This window comes from Drosophila melanogaster, chromosome 3L (assembly GCF_000001215.4).
Source record: "Drosophila melanogaster chromosome 3L".
Classification (NCBI taxonomy): domain Eukaryota; kingdom Metazoa; phylum Arthropoda; class Insecta; order Diptera; family Drosophilidae; genus Drosophila; species Drosophila melanogaster.
Genome location: NT_037436.4, coordinates 3,909,969 through 3,936,018, shown reverse-complemented (window position 1 = coordinate 3,936,018; position 26,050 = coordinate 3,909,969). Strand labels below are relative to the sequence as shown.

General features: G+C 39.6%; 1 protein-coding gene and 1 non-coding gene across 5 annotated transcripts; one reads left to right on the top strand and one right to left on the bottom strand.

Moving 5' to 3' along the window:
- Nucleotides 1-26: 26 nt before the first annotated feature.
- On the bottom strand, nt 27-1,301 carry asRNA:Eig63F-2 (antisense RNA:Ecdysone-induced gene 63F 2). The gene has a single exon (NR_003122.1).
- Nucleotides 402-26,046, top strand: Eip63F-1 (Ecdysone-induced protein 63F 1). 4 transcript variants are annotated; one of them, NM_001202117.2, is made up of 7 exons: nt 402-533; nt 5,023-5,061; nt 5,167-5,206; nt 15,992-16,135; nt 22,017-22,167; nt 22,245-22,393; nt 24,105-24,329. In NM_001202117.2, exons 2-7 carry the CDS (start codon nt 5,023-5,025, stop codon nt 24,125-24,127), a joined length of 546 nt encoding a protein of 181 aa, NP_001189046.1. In that variant the 5' UTR covers nt 402-533; the 3' UTR covers nt 24,128-24,329. The 4 variants fall into 4 exon arrangements, with proteins under 4 accessions (NP_001189046.1, NP_524902.2, NP_001189045.1 ...); NM_080163.4 differs by lacking the exon at nt 402-533 and adding an exon at nt 2,382-2,772; NM_001202118.2 differs by lacking the exons at nt 402-533; nt 5,023-5,061; nt 5,167-5,206 and adding exons at nt 10,417-10,556; nt 11,545-11,795 and having other exon boundaries at nt 24,105-26,046.
- Nucleotides 26,047-26,050: the final 4 nt, after the last annotated feature.

Sequence of the window (26,050 nt, the reverse complement as noted above, 5' to 3'; positions counted from 1 at the left end):
CATAAATAAATGGGATCGGTTTTATTAAATAGTATATACCAAATATATCGTAATTTGATATTTACTTATTAAGCATTTGTTTATAATATGTATGCACTTAGAGGAATTTCACGATGATATTATGCAGAACCACTTAAAGATTATATTGTCATGAATTATACACTCTACATATTTATGTTCATTTTCAATGCTCCAAAGGTAGTTGGATTGTTATATTGAAATCATTTTCGTCTGAAAATTCCTTGCAGTGTACGCAAACGATGATCGTTTTGGGCTTGGTCGCGTCTCGTTAGTTAGTGGACACATATTTATGTGACTGATCACAGGCGCAGATCGCTGCAGACAACGCAGTACAAAAAGTGTCGGCGCGGCGGCCACAGCACCATCCGTTCTAAAAAAAGAGTCCCATTGGTCGCGTGTCCCAATCTCTCGGGATTCGAATTCGAATCCATCGCAAATCCATTAGTGTGTGTGTGTGTTCCGAATTGGCCAAGATTGCGGACCCAGAGGATATCAGTGAAAATCCGCTCGCTGTAAGTGCGCAGGATTTGTAGGCACGTAGATTTCGCTAACCGTTTTGGCTTTCGTTTGGCACTGCACCTGCTTTTTGCCCAGTTAGAGTTCCGCTTTTTCGTTTGCCCCTCGACCTTGGGCACTTTTCACGCTTCGTTTGGCCGCCAGTCGTGTGTTTGTCTATCGATGATATCACGGCTGGGTCATTAAGACCCGGTTAAGTGCGACATTTCTGTTTGCCTTCCGCCGATAACTAACTTAAGTTGCTAAACGCCGTTCCCAGAGTCATTAACACCCCGTTAAAGTCCAGGGCAAATCACGGGATCCGCCACTGGGCTCCCAGCAAAGTTTCATAATATTTATCTGGCACGATCATAACATGCATACGCGATGTACTACAAACATCTATATTATATCTGTACATATATGGTTTAAAAATAAACATTGTAAATATTTACATTGGAAATCTATAAAGAGCAACTCGCCGATTTCTCACCATAATTCTCTTGCTAGCCGTTCACACGGTTTTGGCCAAAGGCTTATTACCCCGTTTTCCTTTTTCCATTTTCCTTTAGAGAAATAGTAATAAATGCTTTCAATAAATAAATAACTCATAACATATCTGTGTCTGGCTGCCGCTTTCATGTTTATGAGCTGATAATGAGCTCGTAAACAGTCCAATTCCGGTTGTCTCTGCTTAGAAGCCATCCGAACTGAAGCGATCTTGATGGAAACGGCGATCCCTGGATGCTCTTGTTCCCTGTCATCGGGGGGTAAAGTCATCCACTGATAATGCCAATGATCGATAAGGAGTTCAGTAACAGCTTCGAAACAGTTGTGCAATTTTTAAATACACATAAAAAACCAAATGAAACGTGAGGCTACAGTAAAACTTCTCTAAAAGCAACTATATCTCCTTAAAATTAAACATATTTCAATATATAGAGACGATGTATCTTTAAAATTTAGCTTGCACTGTGAGTGAACTTTAGGATTAACGAATGTTTGAGCAGCTGTGCTCAGCAATTCAATTCAATTCGAGTGTTATTTTAACCTTTAAGCTTCAGCTTTTTTTGACCCCACACGGCGTATGAGCAATGTGTCACTTTTGGACAGCTCACCTGAACAATCTGAGCGATCCGCGACAGCTGCCTAATTAAAATTATCGAAGATTCCGCAGCTTCGTCGCCGTCTGCCAGCGCTTTTTGAGTGCAGCCAACGGGGCGGATTGTCGATCGGTAAAAATAGCTCATACGCAATGTGGGCACACGAACGCACTGGCACTTCTTTCTTGTCATCTCATGTGCAGCCGGGTTGAATGACTCGCGACTAAATATAACACTTGCCGTTTGCCCCGGTTTATGTAATAGCCATTCAAGTGTTGATCTAAGCCAATGCAGGCGACATCGGAATTGGATGTTTTTGAGATCGCTTCGCCCTGCTCATTAGGCGCATTGATAAACAGATAAACAGATATGGGGAAACGTGTTTGGTCAAGTGTTTTTTTTTTTCTATTCATACGCTTCTGATGGCACAGTTCTTTCTGTAGAAAAACGCATACACTCATTGAAAAATCGCCGCGCCAGAAGATCTACATTTTATGCCGGCTGTAGCCGTCCGTTGACAAAGAGCGAACGAGCATCGAAATCGATGAAAATAAATCAAAAAAAAAAAAAAAAAGAAAAAAACGCAGATGAACAAATGGCAATCCCAGAACGAGGCGAGATTTCAAAATTTTTGGTTCAAAAAAAAAAAAATAAAACTGGCAAGAGCGGGAATACCGCTCTCAACTTTTCTCTCGCCAACTTGTTTTTGGCTTTCGCTTTTTTTTGGCAGCATTTTGATCGTTGGAGCGCCGTAGAATACTCAATATTGTTTGGGATTCCGTGGCGAGACGATCGTTGAAAAAGTCGCGCGCGCTGCTAAAATAAATTCAAGCGCTATATTATTAGGCAAACAAAAAGGAACACACATCATTATAATCCCCTTAAAAGTTAAGATATAAATACGCAGGCGACGAGGGGAAATACGAAATACAAAGTAAACACATTTTATTGCTGGATAATTTTACTGTGCCCAGTGACAAGAGTGCTAACACATTTAATACACATTCAAGTGCTGGCAAATAGAGCCGAAACTGGGCCAAAGTTGATTTGAAACCAAATATTACTCATACGCCACCGGCACCGCATTCATTCCCCCACCTAAGCTATCACTTCTTGAATGAGCCCAATGAGCGGACTGCGCCAACAGCTAAAGGTGAGTACTATGCTTATTTTCTTATCGATAGGATAACCCGATCTTCATGAGCCCTAATTCCCAGATGATCTTGAGTCTTTAGCCCAAAACCTGCTTGCATTTGCATAAATATTTACCTAATCGCTTTTCAATGGTGGCAACAAATTTCATTCTCCGTCTGGCAGACACTAAAGCTGCCTTCGTTGTATACACAATTTGTTTTTATTTCGTTTATGATGAGCAAATATTAAATCCCTCTCTCGCCTACCGGCTATAAATAATTTTAATAACAATATTGGTACTACATTCGCCTGTCAGGGTCGCCAAGGTACATTTAAATTGGCAGATCGTATTTGTTAGTTGTCAAATATTTAGATTAACCCATTACGCAGAGCGCGAATAAATATTGCAACAGGTTTATTGTCTGCTAGCAATTAATGTTAAACAAAATGATATACGAAGTACGACACTTAATTGCTTAAGAGCTATATGGTAGCGGGTTTCTTGGAAACCTTTTATTTTAAGATGGAAAAAATGCATACTTATAATATTATTTTGAATTGTCGAATATTAAATTTCTGTATGCTGGCCAAAGTGTTTCTCGGAAAGTATATTTCCAATAGGAGCTCAACAAACTTGCCCAAATCGAGTGGAACCGTCGGCTATATTTTATTCAGATCTGAACAGACGATAATTAATTTGAAAGCGTATGTGCGCGACTCACATAAAGTTGCTCCACAAGAGTGCATTCATTTTTTCCTAAGTCATAAAATGCGTCGCTGTCGCAGCCCATAACTTTGTAGCCAAAACACATCATTAAAAAGTACAGACGAGCGTCCATAAAAGGCATATAGGTATATGAGTATAGATATAGATGTATATATCTGGAAAATCGACTTTTGCGGAGGGGCATCATAATGGTTTCTTAATGTGCCCGTTCTGGATTTTTGGCGTACAAAATGCGCTTCAGTGCTTTTGAAGGCATTAAAAACGTGATTGTTTATAGACGTATGTGTATCTACTTGGCCAATATAAACACTAGCGATTATTAACTTTTTTCCTACCTTTCATACTTGTATATTTTAATATGATGTGAGCCCACTATGCTCGCTTTTGTTTGAGGTCCAACGTTTGATACTTGTTTATTCGAATTCACTAATTGACGACACAAAGTTTATTTCATATATCGTAGATTTATACAAACAAGCCGCAAATTTATGATGTTGGCACAGCTTTGTGGAGCATAACAAATTTTCGGAAATTCCTGAACAAGTGTCAACGAAAAATGCCATTAAACGAGCTTTATAACGCCGATTCTGCGCAAATTTATTAATTTGTTTACATTGTATGGTTCTTGGCACGTGAGCAATGCCACCTCTGCATTTATTATCTCGCTTTAAGCCCATAAAGCAGCAGTTGGCTAAGGTAACTAACCTCGGACAAGGTTTTACATGGTTGCCATGTGGGCCATGTGAACATCATCCACACTAAACTTATGAACTTTATGTAGGATTACAAACAGAAATAAAAGCCTATTCCGTAGGAAAACAATGCGTGATTCATGCAACCTTTAGATTGTCTAAATTAACTAACCAAATGTTTATATTCAACACCAATTAATATATATTAGGTCATGCTTTAATTGAAGTGTAATCAACTTCTCCCATCTGCACACAATTTAAATGAATTTGAAATCAGCATTGTTTGTGAAAATGGAAATACTGGAATATTCGGATATATTTGCGTAAACACTTTCACCGCATTTGCTGGTTCATTTTTGCAATTAATCAAAAATAGTTGAAATGCTTGCCATTCAGTACGTAATTTAGAAATAAATTGGGAAATAAATAAATGGTAGGCACGAACACTCTGGCCAGCCCCCTGCCAAGATTCCTCAGATTTGGTCTAAATGGAGGGGTTGATGCTATCGAATTGGTCTTAAAGAGCCCACTAAATGCATATGCACTTCTTTTTCGCTAACTTGAGATGCTCGGAATTCCTCGAGTGAAAATAGATTGAAAAACAACAAGTGCAAGTGGGTGCTAAAATAAACCAAGAACAACGTAATAAACAAGAATGTCAAAAATAAAAAAACCTTTGGCTAAATGTAAAAATATCCATTTAGCCCATCCGCAAATACCTTTTTGATTTTCCCCGCAGCTGAAGAGTATGCTACACTTTCGTTTACACTTCTGCTAATATTTTCCCTTAGCTCATTGACTTTTACTTAGTATACTCAATGTTTTATTTGCTTTATGTTTTGTTTTACAGATGCTGGGTACAGCATTGCTGGGCAAACGGGCCACCAAGGTAAACACGAAATTATTTCGGATCGATCGGTTTATTTTGACTGGTCGGTATTTATTTGATTTTCACTTTCGTTTCGTTTTTTTTTTTTGCTTTTTCATTTCACAGTCTGTCAAAAAGAAACCATTTACGGAGGTGGAAATCAAAGGTAAGTAACCAAATCAAACCACAAATCAACAGACAAATTGTTTATTTACAAACAAGACGAACAGTGACCTCTGTTCTTCTGCGAAAAACTCAACAAAATATGGGTTAATATACGTGGCTATCTAGTATTTGATTATTCATAATTACAGCCAATTTGTGTGCTAAGATAAGCAGCTAGCTCTGCCATTTCTTGGCCGGGCCCACGCTGCGTATACACAATCTCGTTTTGCACACTATCAGGGTGTCAAAAAATATTTCTTGCGGCCATGGAAAAGTATTCATGTTTGTTGGGTTTTGATATGAATGAAAAAAAAAATGATTAGGCTTCTTTAATACTTCAGATTTCAGATTATACTTTTGGTTAGTGGTTGTTCATGTAAATTTAGCCAGCCAAATTTGCCGACCGCCTTTTGCATGTCAGCCCATTAATTGTTGCACCACTAATTTTAGATATTCTTGGGACAGGTGCACTGTGGCACCTCAAGATGGATGGATCCGCAGTTGTATACAGCACTTTGGCTATTTTTGTATCTTGAATTTCCGTGCCCGCAGAAATGCGGCTTAATCTAATCACGATAGCCATAATCGAGTTGAAATTTAATTAACGCGCCTCTTTTTTTTACGAACGATAGCACAAAGAATGGAATCGCAGTAGACGGGGGTGTAGAGGACGGCAGATAGCTGACACCCCCGCATCACGTGTCCAATTAACGCGAAAATAAAGTTTCCAATGCGGTGAACAAAATATATAAAGTGGAGCAGTAACGAAATACCTGCCATAAGGCTTTTAATTTTGGCTCTGCGATTTTTGCAGCCAAAAGTGTTTACCACCGAAAGACGAATCAGATAAGATGCTGATCCCACACCATTCAAGTGACACATTTTTCCCCGGCTGACAAGCCAAACAAGTCATATTTAAATCGGCGCCAGGCACTTTCATTTGACATTGCCTTCAGCTGTTGATCTCCGGCAAATATTTGGCCTTAAAGTGGAAAACGCAGCAGGGAATCATATGGAGTATGAGTCATTTTATGAGAAAAGCGGACAGTATTTATATTGTAGAAAGAAGATATTGCTTTATATTATGTTCATCGATGCATTGCAGCTACTTTAAACTATGCTACTATCTAAGTGACACCTGTTGAGCTACTAGTACTACCCAAGTACCTCACAGATACTTTTGGGGCTAAGGCTCACTCAGAGTGTCCGTTAATCAGAGAACTGAAATCAAGATAATGCAAGCAATCCGAGTGAGAGTAAATACGATTACGACATATAGACTAGTACTTAATGAAATCAGACAACCCATCCCAGATACCCAGATACCCAGATACCCATTTACCCATCGCCCATAGAACAATCCACCCACCCAGCAGATTTGGGCACTGCCATCCGGCTGATAAGTCGCTCGGTTATCTGCGGGGAGCGGCGGGTGCTATCACCCAAATGAAATATAATACAATATAGCAAAAGTCGGTTGGGTTCTGGTTAGTTCGTTTCACTTCAGGCCATTATCTTGGGAGTTTTCGTAGATAAATCGTTCGGTAACGCGGCATTCCTGCAGCATTGTTATTTTTCGCGCCCTCGCAGAGTATCGCCAGCTTATGTAGCGGTCGGAAGTGCCCCTCGAGTGTCTCTCTGTAGCCGTGATTGATTGATTGATTGCCCGCTTGATTGACTGATAAACTGATCGATTGGCCGCCCGATAGTGCCGCACTTGTGCGCCAAACTTGTTCGAAAACCTGCGAAATCGAACCAGTTTCACCTGGCAAATTAGCGTCTTTTCGCTTCGGAAATATGAGCAAAGATGATAAGTGTGAGTATCAGGTGGTGACCAATCTTGGCCAAAAGCGAACTTTAGCCAATCGCCAACGCTATCGGTGGTAGTACGAGTACGAGAACGAGTAATCGCGACAAGTCCATATTACTAATTTGCAAACACCAATCAACTCGCGCAGAAACACGGTGCTGTCAATTTGTCGCCACACTCGTAAAACTAATTAAACGAATGTCAGCAGGGCAGCGAAACACTGAGAGAAAATTTGGGAAACTAATAATTCTTTAAAATTGATTGATCTCGAAAAGGGAATTCTTGGTTTATATAGAATTAAATTGGCATTAAATGGAGTTGCAAATGTTTTGCATATGTGTGTTTTAAACTCCGAAAGGCTATAGTGGCACATTTTCTGCCAGTGTGCCGTCCCTTGATATATCTTTCTGTTATCGCCTGGAAAAATTATCTCCCTGTGTGTTTGTGTATTTGGTAAGTGGGCGGTCGGCAGTTAATTTGTTGCCACTTTGCCGCTGATGAAACCTGACAGTCAAAGGCAGGCATATTATTTTTTTTTTGCGAGTTTTTATTTATTTGTACTTTCTTCTTCTTCATTCGGCAACACGCCTGCACTTTGATTTATGGTTACGCAACGTTGGCAGTTTTTTAGGCTTCGTCCGCAAAATTCTCGGCTTGCTACTCGACTTGAGTTATGGGTAGCAAGGCAATTAGCCAAAAAATAAAACACAAGTGAAAAACGAGAGTTTGTTGACTGTTAAATTTCAATTTTACATTCTTGTGATTTATTCAGGTCTTTTAATTTTTGAAAATTTGTCAAGTTATGTATTTACCCTTTTCAACAACATAATTTGTTAAGCCAAATCAAAAATGTATTCATTTTAGCACTCAAGCTCTTTATTGTCAAGTAATTTCCACATTTACGTACTAAAAAATTTGCGAATGAATACAAATCGCTAATTTGGTCACGTAAATGGATTCAATAACAAAACGAGATAATAAAGTGTTTTTCGTAGTCTACTGCTGCTGTGCGTATCGGAGTCCTTGACCCCCAAACGCCCAGCACCCCTTTTTTGAAACCCCTTTTGGAACCCACTTAACCACCCCATATATTCACCCCATTTTAAAGCTCTTTTCGGGGGCACGTTTTGCGTATGAAAGATTTTGACGATGCCAGTGGCCCTCAGATTGATTTTTGCATATTAATGCAGGACATTGGTTCGGGATCCAAATGCATCCACTTTCACTTGGGTGTGGGGAAGCTGACTATAAAGAACAGATGACTGGCCTTCGATTTCTTGACGGGTCATAAAAAAGGAAGGTCGCAGATAAATGGCACTGGGTGCCAGCGCATCTATATTACCAATCGCCTCGTAAAATGGCACATTTATGATGCACTTTTTATATAAAAAAGAGGAATAATTGAAATACAATCTACCGACACATTATATTCGTAAAATATTTAGCAAATCTTCATTAAATGAAATAACCTCTAACAAACCGCCTAATTGTCCCTTTGTGTGCTTCGAACTTATCGGCCTTGTCTTCTGAAAGTAATTACTCATTGGAATCAGGGTCCTTTGCCGATTTCAACCCACTGTTCGTGGGTGTCGCCCTCTGGCGTCGGCACGTGACTTCGTTTGTGTACTTCCCACGTTTTTTTCGTAGGCGTTCGTGATGTTTTTGGATCCTTCTAGTTAGTTACTCCGCGCCTAATACAATTTACGCCTTCTGGAAAAGTTGCTCTTTTTGCGACGCAGTTTTCTTTTCATATATTGAATCGTTCTTTACTATAGAGGCCATCGTCCTGTAATAAAAGTGCACATATTGTGAGCTCTATTCATTTATCTGAGCCAAAGTTTACTGATTGCCATTGCTCCTGGCTTGCATTTCACTCTCTTGGCCGTCCAAAAGTTTTCCCAATTAATTTTCATTAAAAAGTTGTTTGCATTGCACAAGGTTGAACGAACTGTTGGATAGAGAGGAAACTCAGAGGGCAGAACAAAGGGAAAATGTAGTGAAATTTTGAAAAGTAGACAGGACCCTGTTAAAGGATTGCGGCTCATTTGTCGGAAGGGAAACCCGATATCAGAATTTGTTTGCAAGTTCCTTCAACCCGTCTTTGTTAAACAGGAAGATTTCTGTGGCTAAGAGGTCAAGATAAATTCCCTCACTTCTCGACTCGTTAATAAAAAAGTTCTAATAAAACTCTTTTTAAGTCTCAAGATATATTTCACATTTCGGATAAAATAAAATTCTGTTAATCCCATCATTACGGCAATTACACTGCGTTTAAATTAAGTAAGCCAATTTAATCATGAAACGTAATAAATCTGGTTCATACGCTACGTAAGATGACAATGCGATTTAATTGAGATTACATAAAAATGCAGCGATACCGTTGCATAAACCTTACGTATAAGACCTCTACCTCTCTCTTTTCCGCGCGTTGGCAAATTCACACAAATGCCGTTGCCTGCGATAACAACAACAATCCGTTTTCGTTCAGTTTGTTTTGTTCGCCATATTCGCTGAGCTTCGTTCGCGTGAGGGTGAGATGCCAAGAGAGACTCAGTCGGCTTTCCCACGATTTCCAGGCAAAAGAATGGAGAGAGAGAGAGAGAAAGAACGCTTCGTAAATTCCCCTTCAAGAACACCAATACACTTGCAATAGGCGCATCTGCGTTTTTCTGTTGTCACTCCAAATGCATTTTGTGTCTCGTTGTTGTTGTCGTTTTAGGTAGAGCAAGGCCACGGGAAACATTCTTAGAAGATTCCATTTCAGAGGGACTTTCCTGAATACAGGGCGTATGCGTAATAATTTTTCTTTGCGAATGTGGCGTACACACAGGTGCAAGAAATTTATTTGCATTAGTTTTAATTTATTATATATGATTTCATATATGATGACATTTATGAAATATTTTGTACGTTTTATAACTACAAGTGTTTGGATAGTCATTATAAAATCACCGATAGATAATAATGAAACATCCATCTGCCAGACGAGTGAACAAACTATCATATTTCATTTAAAAAGCACGCGCAAAAAGTCTGAAAAGTCCTTCAAAAGAAAAGCGAACGCCATCACGTGAATGTTGAGACGAAAGGGAAAACATTAAAAAACATTCCGACACATTCTCTCATACTCCCTCCTTTCCGCTTTCTCCGCGGCGAAGAACGTTATGAAAACAGAGGCAGCAACAAAAACAGAGAAGAATTCGCTGGTTGCCCCAGCAATGAATGAAATTTCGACGAAGCTAGAGAATCGCGAAGTCTCGTGAATCCGAAGCATCTTCGGCTAACGGGACTCTTTCGGTTGGGGGCGCACACACGAACCTACTGCCAACGGGGCTGCCGCCATTCATAGGGTTCCGTTTTAGAGCGCTCAGTTTCAGTTTCGAAGTCGACGCGAACAGAAAGTCGCGACGGATTGAAATTAACTAACAATTTAACCGAACTTTCGGTGCGCTATCTCGCTATCTCTAATCACTAACACAAACTTTTCGCTATCGGTTCTTCACAGTTCTTGGCCAGAGCAGCTGCCTTCTTATTGCAAAAGGTTACAATTAATACGAGCTATCGTCCTTGTTTTGGTTTGATTACTAGCCACTGATGGGACACCAACCCGCCAATTCATTTTAAACCCAGTACGCGTAATTGAAGCGTAACTCGCGGCCTTGAGGTGTCTGTCTATAAGTCCTTAAGCTTAAGCTGAAACTTAAAAGTCAAGGAACTTAAAACAGGACAACCAGTACCCCTAAAAAGATGTTGTTATGTCACTGATTTCTACGAACACGTTGCATTATCTTTTATCGAGTTGCATATCTGGGATGACCAATAATGAGTCAATAAATTGTATAGCGAAAGATACTTGTAGTTGTCGCATGTGACGACTGATATCAAAAACATATGATTCAGGGGGGATCAATACTCCTATATTCGAATGTGACAAATGGGGTTTCCCAGAACTTTTGGTTCTCAATGTGTGTAGGAAACTGTCAAAGAGGGAAATTTTATAAAGATAAAATAATTTTTAGGGATGAGATAATAAACTAAGAGGTAGACTAATTAGTTGCACATATTAATAATAGACTTTTGAAAACTCCCTTCTAGAAAGCCAAAAAATATCAATTCAGCTTAATTGCCATCATATTTCTCTTGTTCGTGGCATAGAACTTTCAATTTGCATCAGCCCAGACGTATATTTATTGGCCTTAAGAGAAATGGCTGTCAGGCTGCATAATTATTGAAATATCAAGTCTGCGAAAACTCAGCGAGTGACGGGCGATAAATTGAGGAAAGCCGACAAGTGTCGGCGCTATGTGGGGAAAAGCAAAAAAGGAACAAAAAGGAATAGAAAATATATTGCACCCTGACCCTGGGATATCGCCACTTTGACCTTATTCAGTTGTGATTTTAGCAATTAATTGCCATTCAAACATCAAACCAAACCAATCGGGCTGATTGTACTGATTCGCTGCTCGGCCAAGATCAAAAATAATCTAGCACTTGTTCCCAACCCATTTTCCTATTCATTGTTTAAGCAGTGAAAACTAAACAATTCGCTGGCGTTACTCATACGCCCCGTTAACAGAGACACAAATAAGTACACACATCCGCAAAGCAGCAAAAAGTCATAATTGCCGGAGAGCAAAAAAAGAGCTAATAACAAACAAACGAGCGTCGAAAATAATACAAAACACTAAATCTATAAATACTATATAGATAGATATAGGCAAAAAAAAACAACAGAAAACAACTGAAATGGATCACAAAGAAATCGCAAGTCAAGTGCGAGGTGAGCTAAGTATGGAAAATAATTTATTCTCTTATTTCGCACAGTAAATTTTGCTATTTTTATGATAAGCTCAAATTAAGATAATCCGAAAACACCACACAGGGGGAAGTCCAAGTCGGACATAATAAATTAAACTTTTTTGTTTTTACCACTGCAATTAACTCGGTCACACATTTCTGTGATAGTGCTAAGTGAGCACATGATGTGGATAGGGGCAATTATCGCTGAAAGCCAATATGCATGTGTACAATATTTAAAAAAAAAAAAATACAAATAAATTAGACCGGGTGAAATTTAACAAAACAGAGTCGTGTGTCATGCCAAATCAAGCCACCCACTCACCAAAGGAATACAAACAAAAGCACAATCAAACACAATCAGCGAAATTTCGAATCTAATCAACACGATAACTTTCTGTTGTGTTGTTTTGTTTTATTCTTTTTTTTTGCTCATTTGTTGTGAATAACATGTATACCATAGTATCTTATCTTGCGACCCGGCAACAAAGTCCATGATTATTTCACGTTCTCATTATAATTATGGTTACGGTCCTTAAGTTTCTCTTCGATATGCCTTTAGACTTGTGTCAGATGACAAACAATTGCTTTAAGCTATCAACGAAGTGTGACCAACCTGATTTTATAACATCTTAATTAACAAAGTGAACATGCGCCTGGCATATTTCCAATAATTAGGTCCTTATTAGTGTCATTCAACTGTACTTCATTTATTTACCACACATTTGTATAAATATATATACAATCAATTCAAACCAATCTAAGTCAGTTTCAGAACTCCACTTTGATTTCACTCCTTTCCCATTTTCCACAGAATAGTTATGGGATTTCTGTTGTCTTTTCCCAACTTTATATTCAACTCTATAGAGTGCCACACAGTTTCGCCGTGTATGTCGGTGACAAATAGAGGCTCTTCAAAAGTACACCCACGCCCACTTCAATTTGACACGTTTGAAGTGTTGAAAAGCCCGCGTAAAATGTTCAAGCCGCCTCCTTTGTGCTGGATAATTTGATTTCAGAGCGAGCAGAGGAAAGGGGATTAATATGGCTTATCGTCGGGGATATAAATACCCAAGGCAAATCGAAAAACAAAGGACAAACATGGGAATTCAAATTAGAAACATTTGCTTTGAAGATTTGCTCATGTCGGCATTGTTAGGTGAAAAAAAAAAAGATAAAAAGGAAATCGATACGAAAAATTTGGTATAGCTTGAAAAATCTAAGAGCCATTTTCGAATCAGTGTTAAGTAAATCTTAGAAATGCGTTACCGCAAAGCCCGAAATGAAATGGCCAAATCTAGCACTTCCTTTTTTTTTAAGTCACTTTTCATGGTCTCAGTGGCTTATGCATAGAGCAATTTACTCCTCAGCATTTTATTTCGCTTCGCAAGTCCATCGTCAATAAATGTGTGTGGGATGGCAAAAGTTTTCGGAGCTAAAAAACTTTTCGCCTTTAAGCGTTATTTACGACGGCAGCCACAGTGTGCAAGTGCAATTTATTGGGGTTCCTCTGTGCGCTCTGGGCGAAAAGTGATGTCAAGTTTTTGTTGGCAACTCAATTACACTGGTCCCCGGAAACGAGGCTCCGGGGAGGAGGATGGCAATGGCATATAAAGGGTCCGTTGAGGGAGCGATGCAATGCAATTATCAAGTTCAATGACAAGGCTGGAATAAGCGACAAACCCAAACAGACAAGGGCAAACAACAAATGTTTTTCCCCACTTTCTCTGCCCCTTTGCGAAAAGAACTTTAATTGCTCAAGTGCAGTGGAAAATGGTGGGGGGGGGGTGTAATTTCCCCCATCTCGCATTTCGTACGCCAGGAATAATGGTGAATTCCAAGGAACTGGGAGCCCCAAGCTGTCGGCTCAATTAGTTACAGCGACACTTACAGATGGCCAACTTTCTGCCACATCGCACCTCGACTTTGTCATGGAAATGTCGCGCTGAACTGATGGAACCTCAAGTTTGTCTTTGTCCCGATTTAATAAGGCAATTATAAAACTTTCGCTAATTGCTACTACCAACTATGGCGCGTCTATCTTAGCTTACATCTTTGCTGAATGCCAAGGGGGAAAGTGCTGCGCTTTTTATGAGGTGCACAGGAATTTAATGACTAGCTGATAGGATAGAAAAAAAATGTTCATTTAATACTTTCAATACATCACTTGCTCTTGGAATATTTTATCTTGAATTTCATTGCATTTCATGCATTTTCTTTGACTTCTTTAAAGAGTTTCATTCTTTTTGCTTTGAGCATTGATGCATTACCATATCTCATTTTGGCCAAATTTGAATTTAAACCGCCGCAGACATCAATCCGCTGCCAATGTCTGAAAAGCAGAAGCAAGCAACAAACCAATTTGAATTCGTTTGGGTGTCGAAATCTATATGGTATAATCTATATGGTATATGGCGAGAAAGCGGCGACAGCAACTTAACTAGATGCCAATCAAATGTGCCGATCCATGGGTTAACCTCAATATGTTCCAGTGTCCCGACACCTGTCATTCCCTCCATTCCGCAATCGCTCAGAGCTGCAGACACTGTGCGCTGAAATATTGGTGTCAATGTGTCAATATTTGAAGTATAAACACGTGTGCAATTACAAACTATACAAGTACGGCGGCTCAAGTGTGTGTGTGTGGTCGTATTAACAAAAGCTACGGCAACGGAAGTGCTCTACAAGCGCCGGAAAGTGGGGGAAAATGGAAAAGAGAGGGCGTTAAGGGGGCGTGGTCTGGCAGAAAAGCGGCTCGGCCCAAAGCAATTTACATGCAATTTTCGCATATCTTCTTTCCCTATTCCAGATTTTTCCTTTTACACCAGAAACCTGCCAGAAGCAAGCGGCTGCCCTTAAAGGATAATATTACTTTTTGCCCTCCTTTCGTTTTCTACATTTTTTACACTTAGCAACAAAAAATGGTTTCTTAACGAAAACTTGAAAATATTCTAAAATCTGTGGACCAAAGTCCACTTCTACGTGGCGCATTACAAACGTTGATAGGTCACTTAAATATATAGTATATTATATATATTTTATATAGTATGTATATTAGTATTCAAAGGTTTAGAAAATGCTGGCTGTGTTGACCTGTTTAGGGAACTTTTCAGCCTAAAAACTTTAAAAAACATCATCAATGTTTTCCCAAGCTGTTGTATCATGCGAATCGCCATAATTTTCTTGCCTTCCTCCATTACCGCATTTAGGCGAGCAAGTTGCATAGTTGATTGCACGCAAAGTTATGCGCGATTGGAAAAATTATAAGTTTTGGCTAAGCGGCAATATTTATGGCCACCTTTCTGGCGGGCCAACTGCAAGTTTGATCGATTTGGCATTGGGGCGCCCAGACGTTTTCCCCAGATTTGATGGGCCCAAGGCATTGACTGGGGTCTTGGCTGCCGGCTCTTGGCGTGCCGCAAAGAAGGCCATCGCAAGGCCTTAATTATTGTGCAAGGACCCAGCTCGAGCAGCCCCAAAACTTCTGGCCAACAGAATACCAACGCTCCGCCGCAAATCCCGAATGAGCCCTTAAGCCCGAGTAATTTCCGTCTTAGCCTGGAAGCATGCAGCGATTATATTTTGTTTGCTCGGTGGGAAAACAAGAAAATTCCCCCGGACGATAAACATTTTTCAATGGCTCTTTTTTTTCTAGCGCGTTCCATAATTTCCACAAATGCAGTAAACAAACGAAAACAAGCACGCAAGTTTTTCACCAAAAAAAAACAAATCACGCATTTACAGAGAAATGCCTTTTCATTTTACGACTTTGGGTTTGCCCTACTTTCACCATAAAATTTTGTATGGGACAAATTTGCGTTACGGAATCGTGAGAACTTAAGACGCCATTTTATTCCAGCTGATATGTAAATACTTATGTGGCCTGAGTAGTTTGTTGTGGCTAACGCGGCGCATACGTAATATGTTCTCGACAAAACCACAAACGAAAGTGGTTTTGGGCCGGGGAAAAGCTCTTAATGGACGAAAATGGATTAAATAAATGTTTTTCCTAAGAAGTGTCGTAGAATTTCATTTTAATTAAACTAACATTTGTACATGCTAAATGTTTATATATTCACGAGATGAAACATAGAATGTTATGTTAACTTTAAAACCATATTACACTATTATTAATTAGTTTAAATATCTTTTGTAATGATTCTTCTATTACTTTTGCAGATCTACGCACAGCATTCGATCTACTAGACAGAAATCGCGACGGTCGCGTCACCGCCAACGAGCTGCAGTTTATGCTAAAGAACCTGGGCATAAACGTGAGTGACGAACTCATACACGATCTCATACGTGAGGCGAGCCACTCAGGTGAGTGCCACTCGAAGGACCACTTCAGTTAGGGCCAGGTCCCTTCCCTTTTGGCCTGGCCAACACAACCTGTGGACGCAAAGTGCAACAGTTTGTCCCCATGAAAGTGTTTGTTTGTCTGCCCTTTAATAATTCACGACGCTCGATGGCATTTGAAATGCCGTCGGGTAGAGTTAATTAAACTCGCCGAGGGATGTCGATTGGCATTTAATCAAGTTTAGACCACGGTGTAAACAAATATGAGGGTTGAAAAACTTGGCTATTGACTTGAATTTCCCAAAGGTAAACAAAGTGCCACAAATTTTTCGTTTCGCCATATTTTAGTGCAAGAAAACAAGCCCAAATAAGTATGCTACGATTTTTGTTTAATAAAAGCAATGGTAATCGTAACTGACATGATCCTGGCATAGTTATTGAATTATATTGCATTAAGTTATATAGAAATATAACGTGCTAATATCTGCGGAATTTCATTTTAACAAGTTTAATGCCCCCTAGAAAATCCGCCTTGAGCTCCTCCTGTCTCTCGTGGCAGAAGTTTTTCTCATTTAATTTACTCGTTAGGAAATGCATTTTTTATTATATAAATTCCCCAGACAAGACGGAGAGCCGTAAAAGGACCTCCTCGTCCGATAAACTTGTAAGGATATAAACGAAACGGATGGCCAGTGCGCCTGCGATGCATACAATTTGTGTTATTTATATTTCATTCATCAGTTTCGCCCTGTTGTGCATATTAAAATTAAATTAGGCCAACCTGGCAGAAAATTGAATTTACTCCATTAAAATGCAGTTGTTGTCGTGATTGCAATATGCTCACATCAATAATGCACTTATCCTTAAATAGACTTTAATGAATTTCGAGTTTGTGTCGAGGAAAGCGATTTTAATTATAGTCAATTCATATTATCTTGACAAATAATTGAAAAGACTATTATTTTAAATACTAATTACATTGAACGCCTAACAAGTAAAGTAAATGTTGACAAATTGACTCAATATATATATATATATATATATTGTTTGCATATATTAAATATAGTGCGTGCCGGTGTCACTTTTGTTTGTTCGAGTCTGTCGAGTTGAGTTTGTAATAATCGCTTCACAGGTAATTTAAATATTTGTCCATTGCATTAGGAGCTCTTATCGCTTCTTTGCAGTTTGCACCGGTTATGCAGTAAATTTAAACTCGGTCACGTTCTGGCGAAAAGGACAGGGGCTTTTCACAGGAATTGGTTTGTGGGCTAGTGACATTTATCATATAAAAGCAGGCAACTGTTGCTGACAGCCCTCCTCCACGCAGGACCTACGAAGGGGTCCTGGGGCACAGGGACCCAGGCTTTGATGCCTGCCACCAGCAGGCGTGTGCTGCACACACCCGTCCATGCCACATGTTTGCCGACCTCTGGGAAACCTGTAAGTTGTAAGTTGACAGCGAACCACACTCGGAACACAGACAGCGACATGTGCCAGACAGACAAAGGAAAAGGCTACTGGTTGCTACCGAAATTCAATGAAAACGATAGACAAATCCGGTCTGAAATACGGAGCTTTTCAGCACATTTATGCCACGCATGCAACAAATTGCAGCAGGGGTTTGCAATCACTACTATATACGTGTTCAAAAGTATGCACTCTTATATATGACTAAAGATAATATGTGAATATTTTTTAATTTACTGCGACCATTTGCCCCATAAAAAACCCTATTCTGATTTAAAGTGCACAACTGAGTAGGTCCTTGAACCCCATTAAAGGCAAACGCAAATCACCATAAAAGGGCAGGAGCTTTGCCCACAAATGGCCACAAAAGGCGAGAGACAAAGGCTCACTTGATTGTGTTTTGGCTTTTGATACTCACTTGGCCAGTTGAATGTGGCTTAAAGCGTGCACTTGATGGCTTCATTGACATTCCAGGGGATTCAGTGACACTCTCGCCAGAGGGAGGGGCTTGGCTATATGAGGTATCAAGACGCTGATTTAGCCATTCGGACACAGCTAAGTGACCACCTGATGGTGGCTCTTCTTGGCCTTATTTATTCGTTGATTGCGGCACGCGAGCCACAGTTTTATTTTTTGCCATTTTCCTTGTTGCTCGGCTCCATTTTCTCACCTATTTAATTGGAGCTCAATTGCCGCTTAGTGGCACAACATGATTTCAAAATTGTTGCACGCACTTAGGCAGCCAAATTAATTGCCACCAGGAGTTGGGTTTGCTTTTAGGCGCAAAATCCACATAAACAGCAGCTGTAAGCCATTAAGTTTGCTATTAGCCAAGTTGTTAAGTGTCAAAGCCAAAGCCGCGGGGAATCTCGCTCTATCTTTCTATGTGTGTGTGTGTGTGTACGTGTTTATCTTTGCCATGTGAAATTAGTTTGCCGTGGCCAAAAACCACAACCGCTGGGCTTCGCATTAGCAACAACTGTCGTGGCAATTGCACAACCAGCCAACCGATGGAAAACCACCCACCAAAGCCGAAATAACCTTGGTGCATTTCGGCCCTAATCGAATTTCGGTGAAGACCTCTGGCTGAAATTTACATAACCAAGGGCCAAAGGAAGCTAGGAGCCAAATTAAATACAGCTTAAAATGCCAGCAGCGAAAATTCCTTGAAAATTGCCAACCAAGTGGAATGGAAATGGCTGGCAAGGAATAAATTCACTCCCCAAAAATGGTCGAAACTAAGTTCAAAGTTCATTGGTGCCCTTAAAAGCGTCGCCTTGAACTGCATTCCTTGGCCGAAAAATGAAAATTCCCCATTACCAGCAGACGTTGCACATACGCAACGTTGGCTCTTTGTAGAGATTTAATTAATGGCCAAACTGCAAGGTAATTTATTGGCCATCAAAGCCAGTCGCTCATGGATGCCTGCCTGTGTATTAGTCAGCATTTATTGCCTGCTTTACAACTCGAAATGCGGGCAACCATCGTCTCAGTGCAAAGCAACAATCTAACGGCGAACTTCCGTTTCCGTTCGCTTTGTGGCATGAGGTCACCTGCCACATACATACATATACAAGTATACGCCACCTACAACCGGCAGCAACATTTGCCAATAATTGATTACACTTTGCCATGAAGTTGTTGCCACACACCTCAGCGATTCTCCGCAGGATCCCCGTCCATCGTCCAAACCAACGGACTGCACTGGCAGACCGCAGTGGCCATTTGTTATGCCGGTTGTCATTGGATGTCTGTCATCGAGGGTGGCCTATAAACCGAAGGGATCTGTGATTGAAATAGAGCCATCCAAAAAGGACGCGGTCACAGTTGAGGAGAGATTGGTAGCAGCGCAAGTTAATCTACCGAATTGTAGAATACGGAATCAAAGGTGGCTTGAAGTAAGCAAGATTATTCGCAGATTGTGCAAAACCTAAATGCCTGCTCTTTTGACTGCATCTATGATTTAGGGCATTCCGATTGGGAAACTTCCCCATTTCGCCCCAGCCATCGATCAATGCCACGAAGTGCTCCCAACTGCAGGTCAAGCTTGAAAATTCGTTGCCTGCCTAACGAGCCAAATGAGCACAGACATATGTATGTGGCAGAAGCCACTGCACAGGATACGCTGTATGCAGGACATTACCGAAATGTGCGACAAGCAGTCGCAGCCAGAAACGCCCTCGCCTTCGTCCTTATGGCTCAGAAAAATAAGGATGGAAAAAAAAAGGACGAGAAACGATGACAATGGCGGCAACGTCAACACCAACATATACATATAACCAAGCCATTTTCATTATCCTTGGACTTGTCCTTTTCGCAGCCTGACACAGACATTGGCGCAGATAGAGGCAGAGATAGAGATAATGTGCATTTGGTTTTCGCATTTAAAAAAAAAACCAGAGAGGAAACAGCTGAAACGAAGGCCTCTCAAGCATGGGGGCTTGGCCCTTGAGAAGGAGATGAAATCTTACAAAACCTGCAGTCCTAAAAGATGAGGACAAACAGATACCCTGGGATACCCTGTTTTTGGAACGTAAAGTATACAAGTTGTGTAAAAGAAATATTGTTTCTTTTATGAAACTGGTTATAAAGGTGCTAGAAAGTATGGTAAAATTGATATCTATATATATATACTATATACTTTTATAACAAAATGTTTAATGTAATGATACACATTGAATTTTTTCTTTACCAAATACCCATCATCTATCTCAACAATTGGCAAGTCTTTTTTAAGCGAGGGAAAACTCCAAGTAGAATGAAAGCCGCTAAGCGCGAATGAAAACAGCGTCGGCACACAGAGAAATGTCACACAGTTGTCAGAGCGACAAGAAAAGCGGGAAAAGCAGGAAAAACTGCGGCAGGAAAATGGCAAATAGAAGAAGACGGTGCGGGTCGAGGAGGATGACAATAATGGGTCATGTATGACCCATCGTCGGTTGGCAACATATGAGCAAATACCCAAAGCAATCATCGTGATATGTTGATATGTTGACGATGGAGCAATATTTGTATTCCGCCAGAGAGTTGGAAGCAGTGTGGAACTTTGTTTTGTTAGCTGGCCTCGGGCCAAGGAACTCGTTGGGTGCAATTGTCTAATTGATGCGGATTCGGTTGTTTGACCCTTAATGCGTTTTTGATGCCACCGAACGGCTGGCAACGAACTGTTTCTCTTGGTAAACACCAGCAATCAATTTTCTGCCAGTTTGAGCCGAAATCTTGATCTATTGCCTTAAATATTCGATTAAATATACTTCGAGTCACAAAACCCTATAAATAGTCAGAACCTTTTCAGTCTGAAAATAATTTTGCTATTTAAGTTCTGCCATTATTATTTGTTATCTCAAATTGGGCCTTCTTTTAAGTTACAAAATGTATTCAAGTTAAGAAATCCATCCCACGACATATAAAAAGTGCTCGACTTGATTTCTTGAGTGCCATTTGATTTAATAGGATTATATATACATCGTCCTAGTTTATTTTTTTGCTTTTAACTGGCAAATAAATTAGCAATTCTAATTATGGCTGCGGTTTGCTCAAACAAATTGCAATTAGAGATAAAAAAAGCAAATGATATACCACCCGCTCCTCTTTTTATTTTTTTGATGTCCCTTGGCATTCGCCACCAAAATTTATGCGAGCGTGGACTATCAGAGATTTCAACTTCGCTTTCTTTGCCATTCACACTTGTTTTTCTCCTTATATTTTTATTATATTTTTTTTTGTTATTATCATGGTGAAGGTCAAGGCCGGAAAGCAGAGCGCAAAAGGTTTTCCGCACGCAGTATCTTTTGCGTTTAATTATAAAAGTTTCAGCGGCAGAAAAAGTTGAGCCGTTCCCACTGAGAGCGCTCACTTGCAGCATTCGGCTTAGGATTTTCCCTTGACTTTGGCTTTGATTTTGATTTTTCGTTTTCCTATTTTCCTGCTATCCATTTGCTGTTGTTATTTTTCTTGTGAATGTTAATGGTCGGCGAGATCTCAGCCGGAAATGTCTCTGACAATGCCACCACCTGGGCGCACTGGGATTGGCGCAGTAGGAAGCCTGCCGAGCATATCCTGCCAACAAAGGATGTCCTCGTTGCCAGGGATTGAGGCGTGTGAACACTTCCCAACAATGAAAATGCATTTTTTTTTGTTCCAGCTGCGAAAAGTGTTTTGTGGAAAAAGGTTTCCAGCAGCGCTTGCACGGAAAATGTTTATCTTTTGGGTATGCATTTGACGAATTTCAGACTTGGAAAATACCATTTAAATGGATGGGGATTCCATGGCTAACTGATTTGCTGAGTACTGCAACTTTCTGGCTTTCTTTTTGCGAGTGCTTTCAATTACTGGAGCTACTGTTGCACTTGCTTGCCGTCAGGATATTCACGAGTTGTCCTTGCAATACAACTTTCTTATTTCTCAACCTCACATCCTCTTCTCTTCCGATTCGCAGGCAATGGCTTAATCAACGAGGCCGAGTTCCTGCAATGGGTGGGCAGGATCCAGGCGCTGCGGGACGAGCAGCATTCACATGAGGACAGCAAGGACAGCAAGCCGGTGGACGAGGCCGATGATGTCACCGAGGACTTGATAGCCGCATTTAGGTACGTATGATGCTTGGCATCATCATATCGCTTAACCCCTTGGTGCCCCCGGTTAATCGCCTTCCCCCACCACGCAGAGTATTCGATCGGGATGGCAATGGGTTCATAACGCGCGACGAGCTGCAGACCGCCATGGAGATGATTGGGGAGCCCTTGAACGAGCAGCAGCTGGAGCAGCTGCTGGTCATCGCGGACTTGGACCAGGACGGGCGCATCAATTACGAGGGTAAGTGCAGCAGCCACAGCCACATTCACAGCCGCAGACAAAGGACATGGGAGAAGGGACAAAGGACACTGCTGACGCTGGCGTTCGCATGGAAGGACATGTGTGCATCGGCCGAAATTAAATGCGCTGCACATTAGGGCTTCCAATTTCAATTTCAGTTAATTATGTTATTATGTTCAATTATGCTATGAGCAGTTATGTTCTCTTAGATTTTAGAAATGAGCTGTGGGACAGTTTAAATAATTCTACATAATTTTTAGCTATGTGCTATTCAAAAGCTAAAGTCCTGTTGCTCCTGTTTCTGCGCCTGTCTGAGTCCATAATCAAGTGCTGGCATAAAATATGCCAAACTCATGTCAATATTTGCCAAACGCACCGAAAGCCGTACGCCCATAAATCAGCTAGGCAAATAAGGCGACAACAAAGTTTATTAACCTCAAGTAACAGCAACAGGAGTTCACCTATTACAACCCAAGGTTTATTTGTTTGTTTACTCGTAAAGTTTTTTATACCGGCTACTCGCGACTTTGGTGGCTTTATTCGGTTTTCATAGATTGAGTGCTTAAGAAATAGAATTTTATGATGTACGCAGTAACTGGTATAAGCTCCTAAAATCTATCAGAAATCATATATTTGATGAATGTTGAACGTACATTTTGTTTTCTAGTGGCTAAAGTTTTTAGTATTTATATAGTTCTTAAACAACCTTCGGGTTTATCGAGAAGTTTAAGAATGGCAAAATAAGCAAGTCCGTGCTGTAGTTGCAGCACCTAAGCAACCTCAGAATCCAGCCACTTATTATTGTGCACTAATGGCACAAAAAAAGGACAGCACAGAATTCCCTTGCGTGGCATAAAATTGGTTTAATAAACTTAAACTAATACGGGTACATGCTCGACTCGAGTGTCCTCTTTGTACTTGTTTCTGTTTTTTTTTTTCTTCTTTTTTTTTTTGTTACTTTGCTGCAAAAGGTGTGTGTGTGTGCTTGTGTGTTTTTCGCCCGGCCAGTAGAATTCACTGTATCATTAGGTTCATATGCCATCGCCTCGCTAGTTGATACTTTGACCTTGTAACGCATTGACATGCCACCTTTCACCCAACCAAAAGTCCACCCAGTTCAGCAAAGTTCGAACAGCCCGGCCCGCAGCCCGCATTTGTTTGCTGGCATCTGCAATTTATTTACTCATTTCGCTGATGTTGTTGCTTTTGCCTCAACGCTATTTACTTTGCACCGGCATCGACATGGGCCAACATTGCGTATACGTTATACGTTATACGGCATACGCAACGTTGTCCGTTCCACTTTCTGCTGACACTGCAGTGTGGTGGTGTGCCAGAGTGGAACTTGAGAACATGAGAATGGGTCGATTGGTCGGCGCAACACGTACGACGCCCCCAGGAGAACCTTCTTTGAAAAAAAAAAAAAAAACATACAAAAAATACGTAGTTTCGCCCTTCGAAGGCGTGATTACCCGAGGCGACAGCTTATATAGTTTGGATATCTCATGTGCAAAATGCTTTTTGCCTTGATGGACACAACTGTCAGGGGAAATGGGTGTCAGGTTTATTTCATTTAACCAATTGTGGTGCTTACTTATAAAATAAAATTATGTTTAGAGTTAGGGCTTAGTATACCATTTAAAAAAATGAAATACTTCACCTTCTTTAAACCAACAATTATTTTAAATGAACTTTTTCTCATTTTTTTCAGAATTCACGAGACTTTTGCTCTAAGCAGATTAACGCCCATCAAGGAGGCATGGTCAACCCCAAAACCCTGGAAATTTCGAGCGGATTGCAGCCCGAGTTGCCCCTTCAGCATAATTGTTAAGCTATTAAGAATATACTCAGACATGCAGAAAATAATAATGCAACAAAATGTGCAGAGCGTAATTGTTTGAAATTTTATACAACAATAAATTTATTTATACAAGGGTATGAAAAAAGTGCAAGGCAGGCCACACACACATACACACCCATAACGTTTTAGTTTCATCACACACACACACAACATATTCATACATATGTAAATTAGTTTCAAAGTTTTGTCGATTGTAAAAAGTGGAATTATTCATTTTCCATATAATGCAAGTGAAATTTTCATGTGGAAAATGAAAGTGAAAAGTTTAGACTAATTTGTGTAGACATTTTGCGACGGAAATGATTTAAATCACTCAGAGACACACACAAAACATTTACATTTAACATATAAAATGCATATTCGGATAAGTCTGAGCGCGTGAGTGATATTGTGTTTAGGATGCTGCGAAAATGAAGAGCAGACAACATTTGGAGAAATTACAAATAAAAATTTAATTAAAATATATCCAGATTCGAAGAAGGTCGGCATGTGGATTCATATATTTGTATTTTATTGTAGTTATGCTGCTTTCGATGTATGCGCGTTTCAAATACCCCAAAAAACAAACAAAAATTGTTTCAAATTTGTTAGAATAAGAAAATAAATGTTAACAATTTATATAAGAAACCAAAACATTTAATTTCAGTTGGGAAGTTACTCGATAGAGCTGCAAAAAACATCGATATTTAAATGAATTTATGAACTACTTAAATATGAATATTATTTACATAACTGATACAAATTTGTAAGTGGAATCCAAATTTATAGTCACGATGTTTTTTCAGCTCTATTACATAGAACTTAAAACAAAATACGAACAGCAACAACTATATTGAAAGTTAATGAAAATATAATTAAACATTAACTAACAACCAGAGAAGAACATTTCAGAGTTCTAGGATTTAAAAGTTTAAAGACAAGTAATTTTTTTTTTTTTTTTGAATTATTGTTTGTTTTCGGTTCCTTTTTGATTGATTTTCCAAATTCAGTCCATTGCATATTGCCGTCCCATAGATAATTCAGCAAAAAATATCAATTGATTTTTATAACAATTACAACTCATCGATTTGAGGTATCGTGGTTTCAAATAATAAGTTTTAATTAGTTTATCGCCCTTTTTTGATACAAATTTAGAAAAGTTAAAAACGAAAACCATAAAATACAATTTAAACAATTTATATATATAAAAAAGTGCTCTTTTGAAAAATCAGTGAAACGAGAATTAAAATATATATATATTTACATACATTTAAAATACTATATGGATAAAAGTTGCGTGGAGTAAATATAATCAGGTCAAAGGTACAAATAGCAAAATTGGGTAAACACAAGGAAAGCAAATAAAAAACCACAACTTTTGTATGGTATTTACAACAGGACTGCAAAGGCAAAGCAAGTTTAAACCTAATCAAAAATCGAAGACCGAATCAAATTAAACTCTAGCCCAAAACATTGAATATACCTGATATATAATGTATGTATGTACTTCGATGCAAGTAGTTTTTTATGACCTCTTAATGTGCTTACCAACTATATGCAGGACTATATACCTACCCAACAATATTACTACTTATATACACGATTACTGTTTATGTTAATGATCAAACTACATACTTAATATTATCTTCTATATGTATAGATACTGGAAAAACACACACAAGAACTAAGACACTATCTGTATGCGTACCTAAAGTGGTAGATAATTGGAATAGGTATTAAAGATTTCATAATTTATAAATGCGATTTCGATTCGGAAAACGAGATGTGGCATAATAAATAAAAACGGTACACGAACG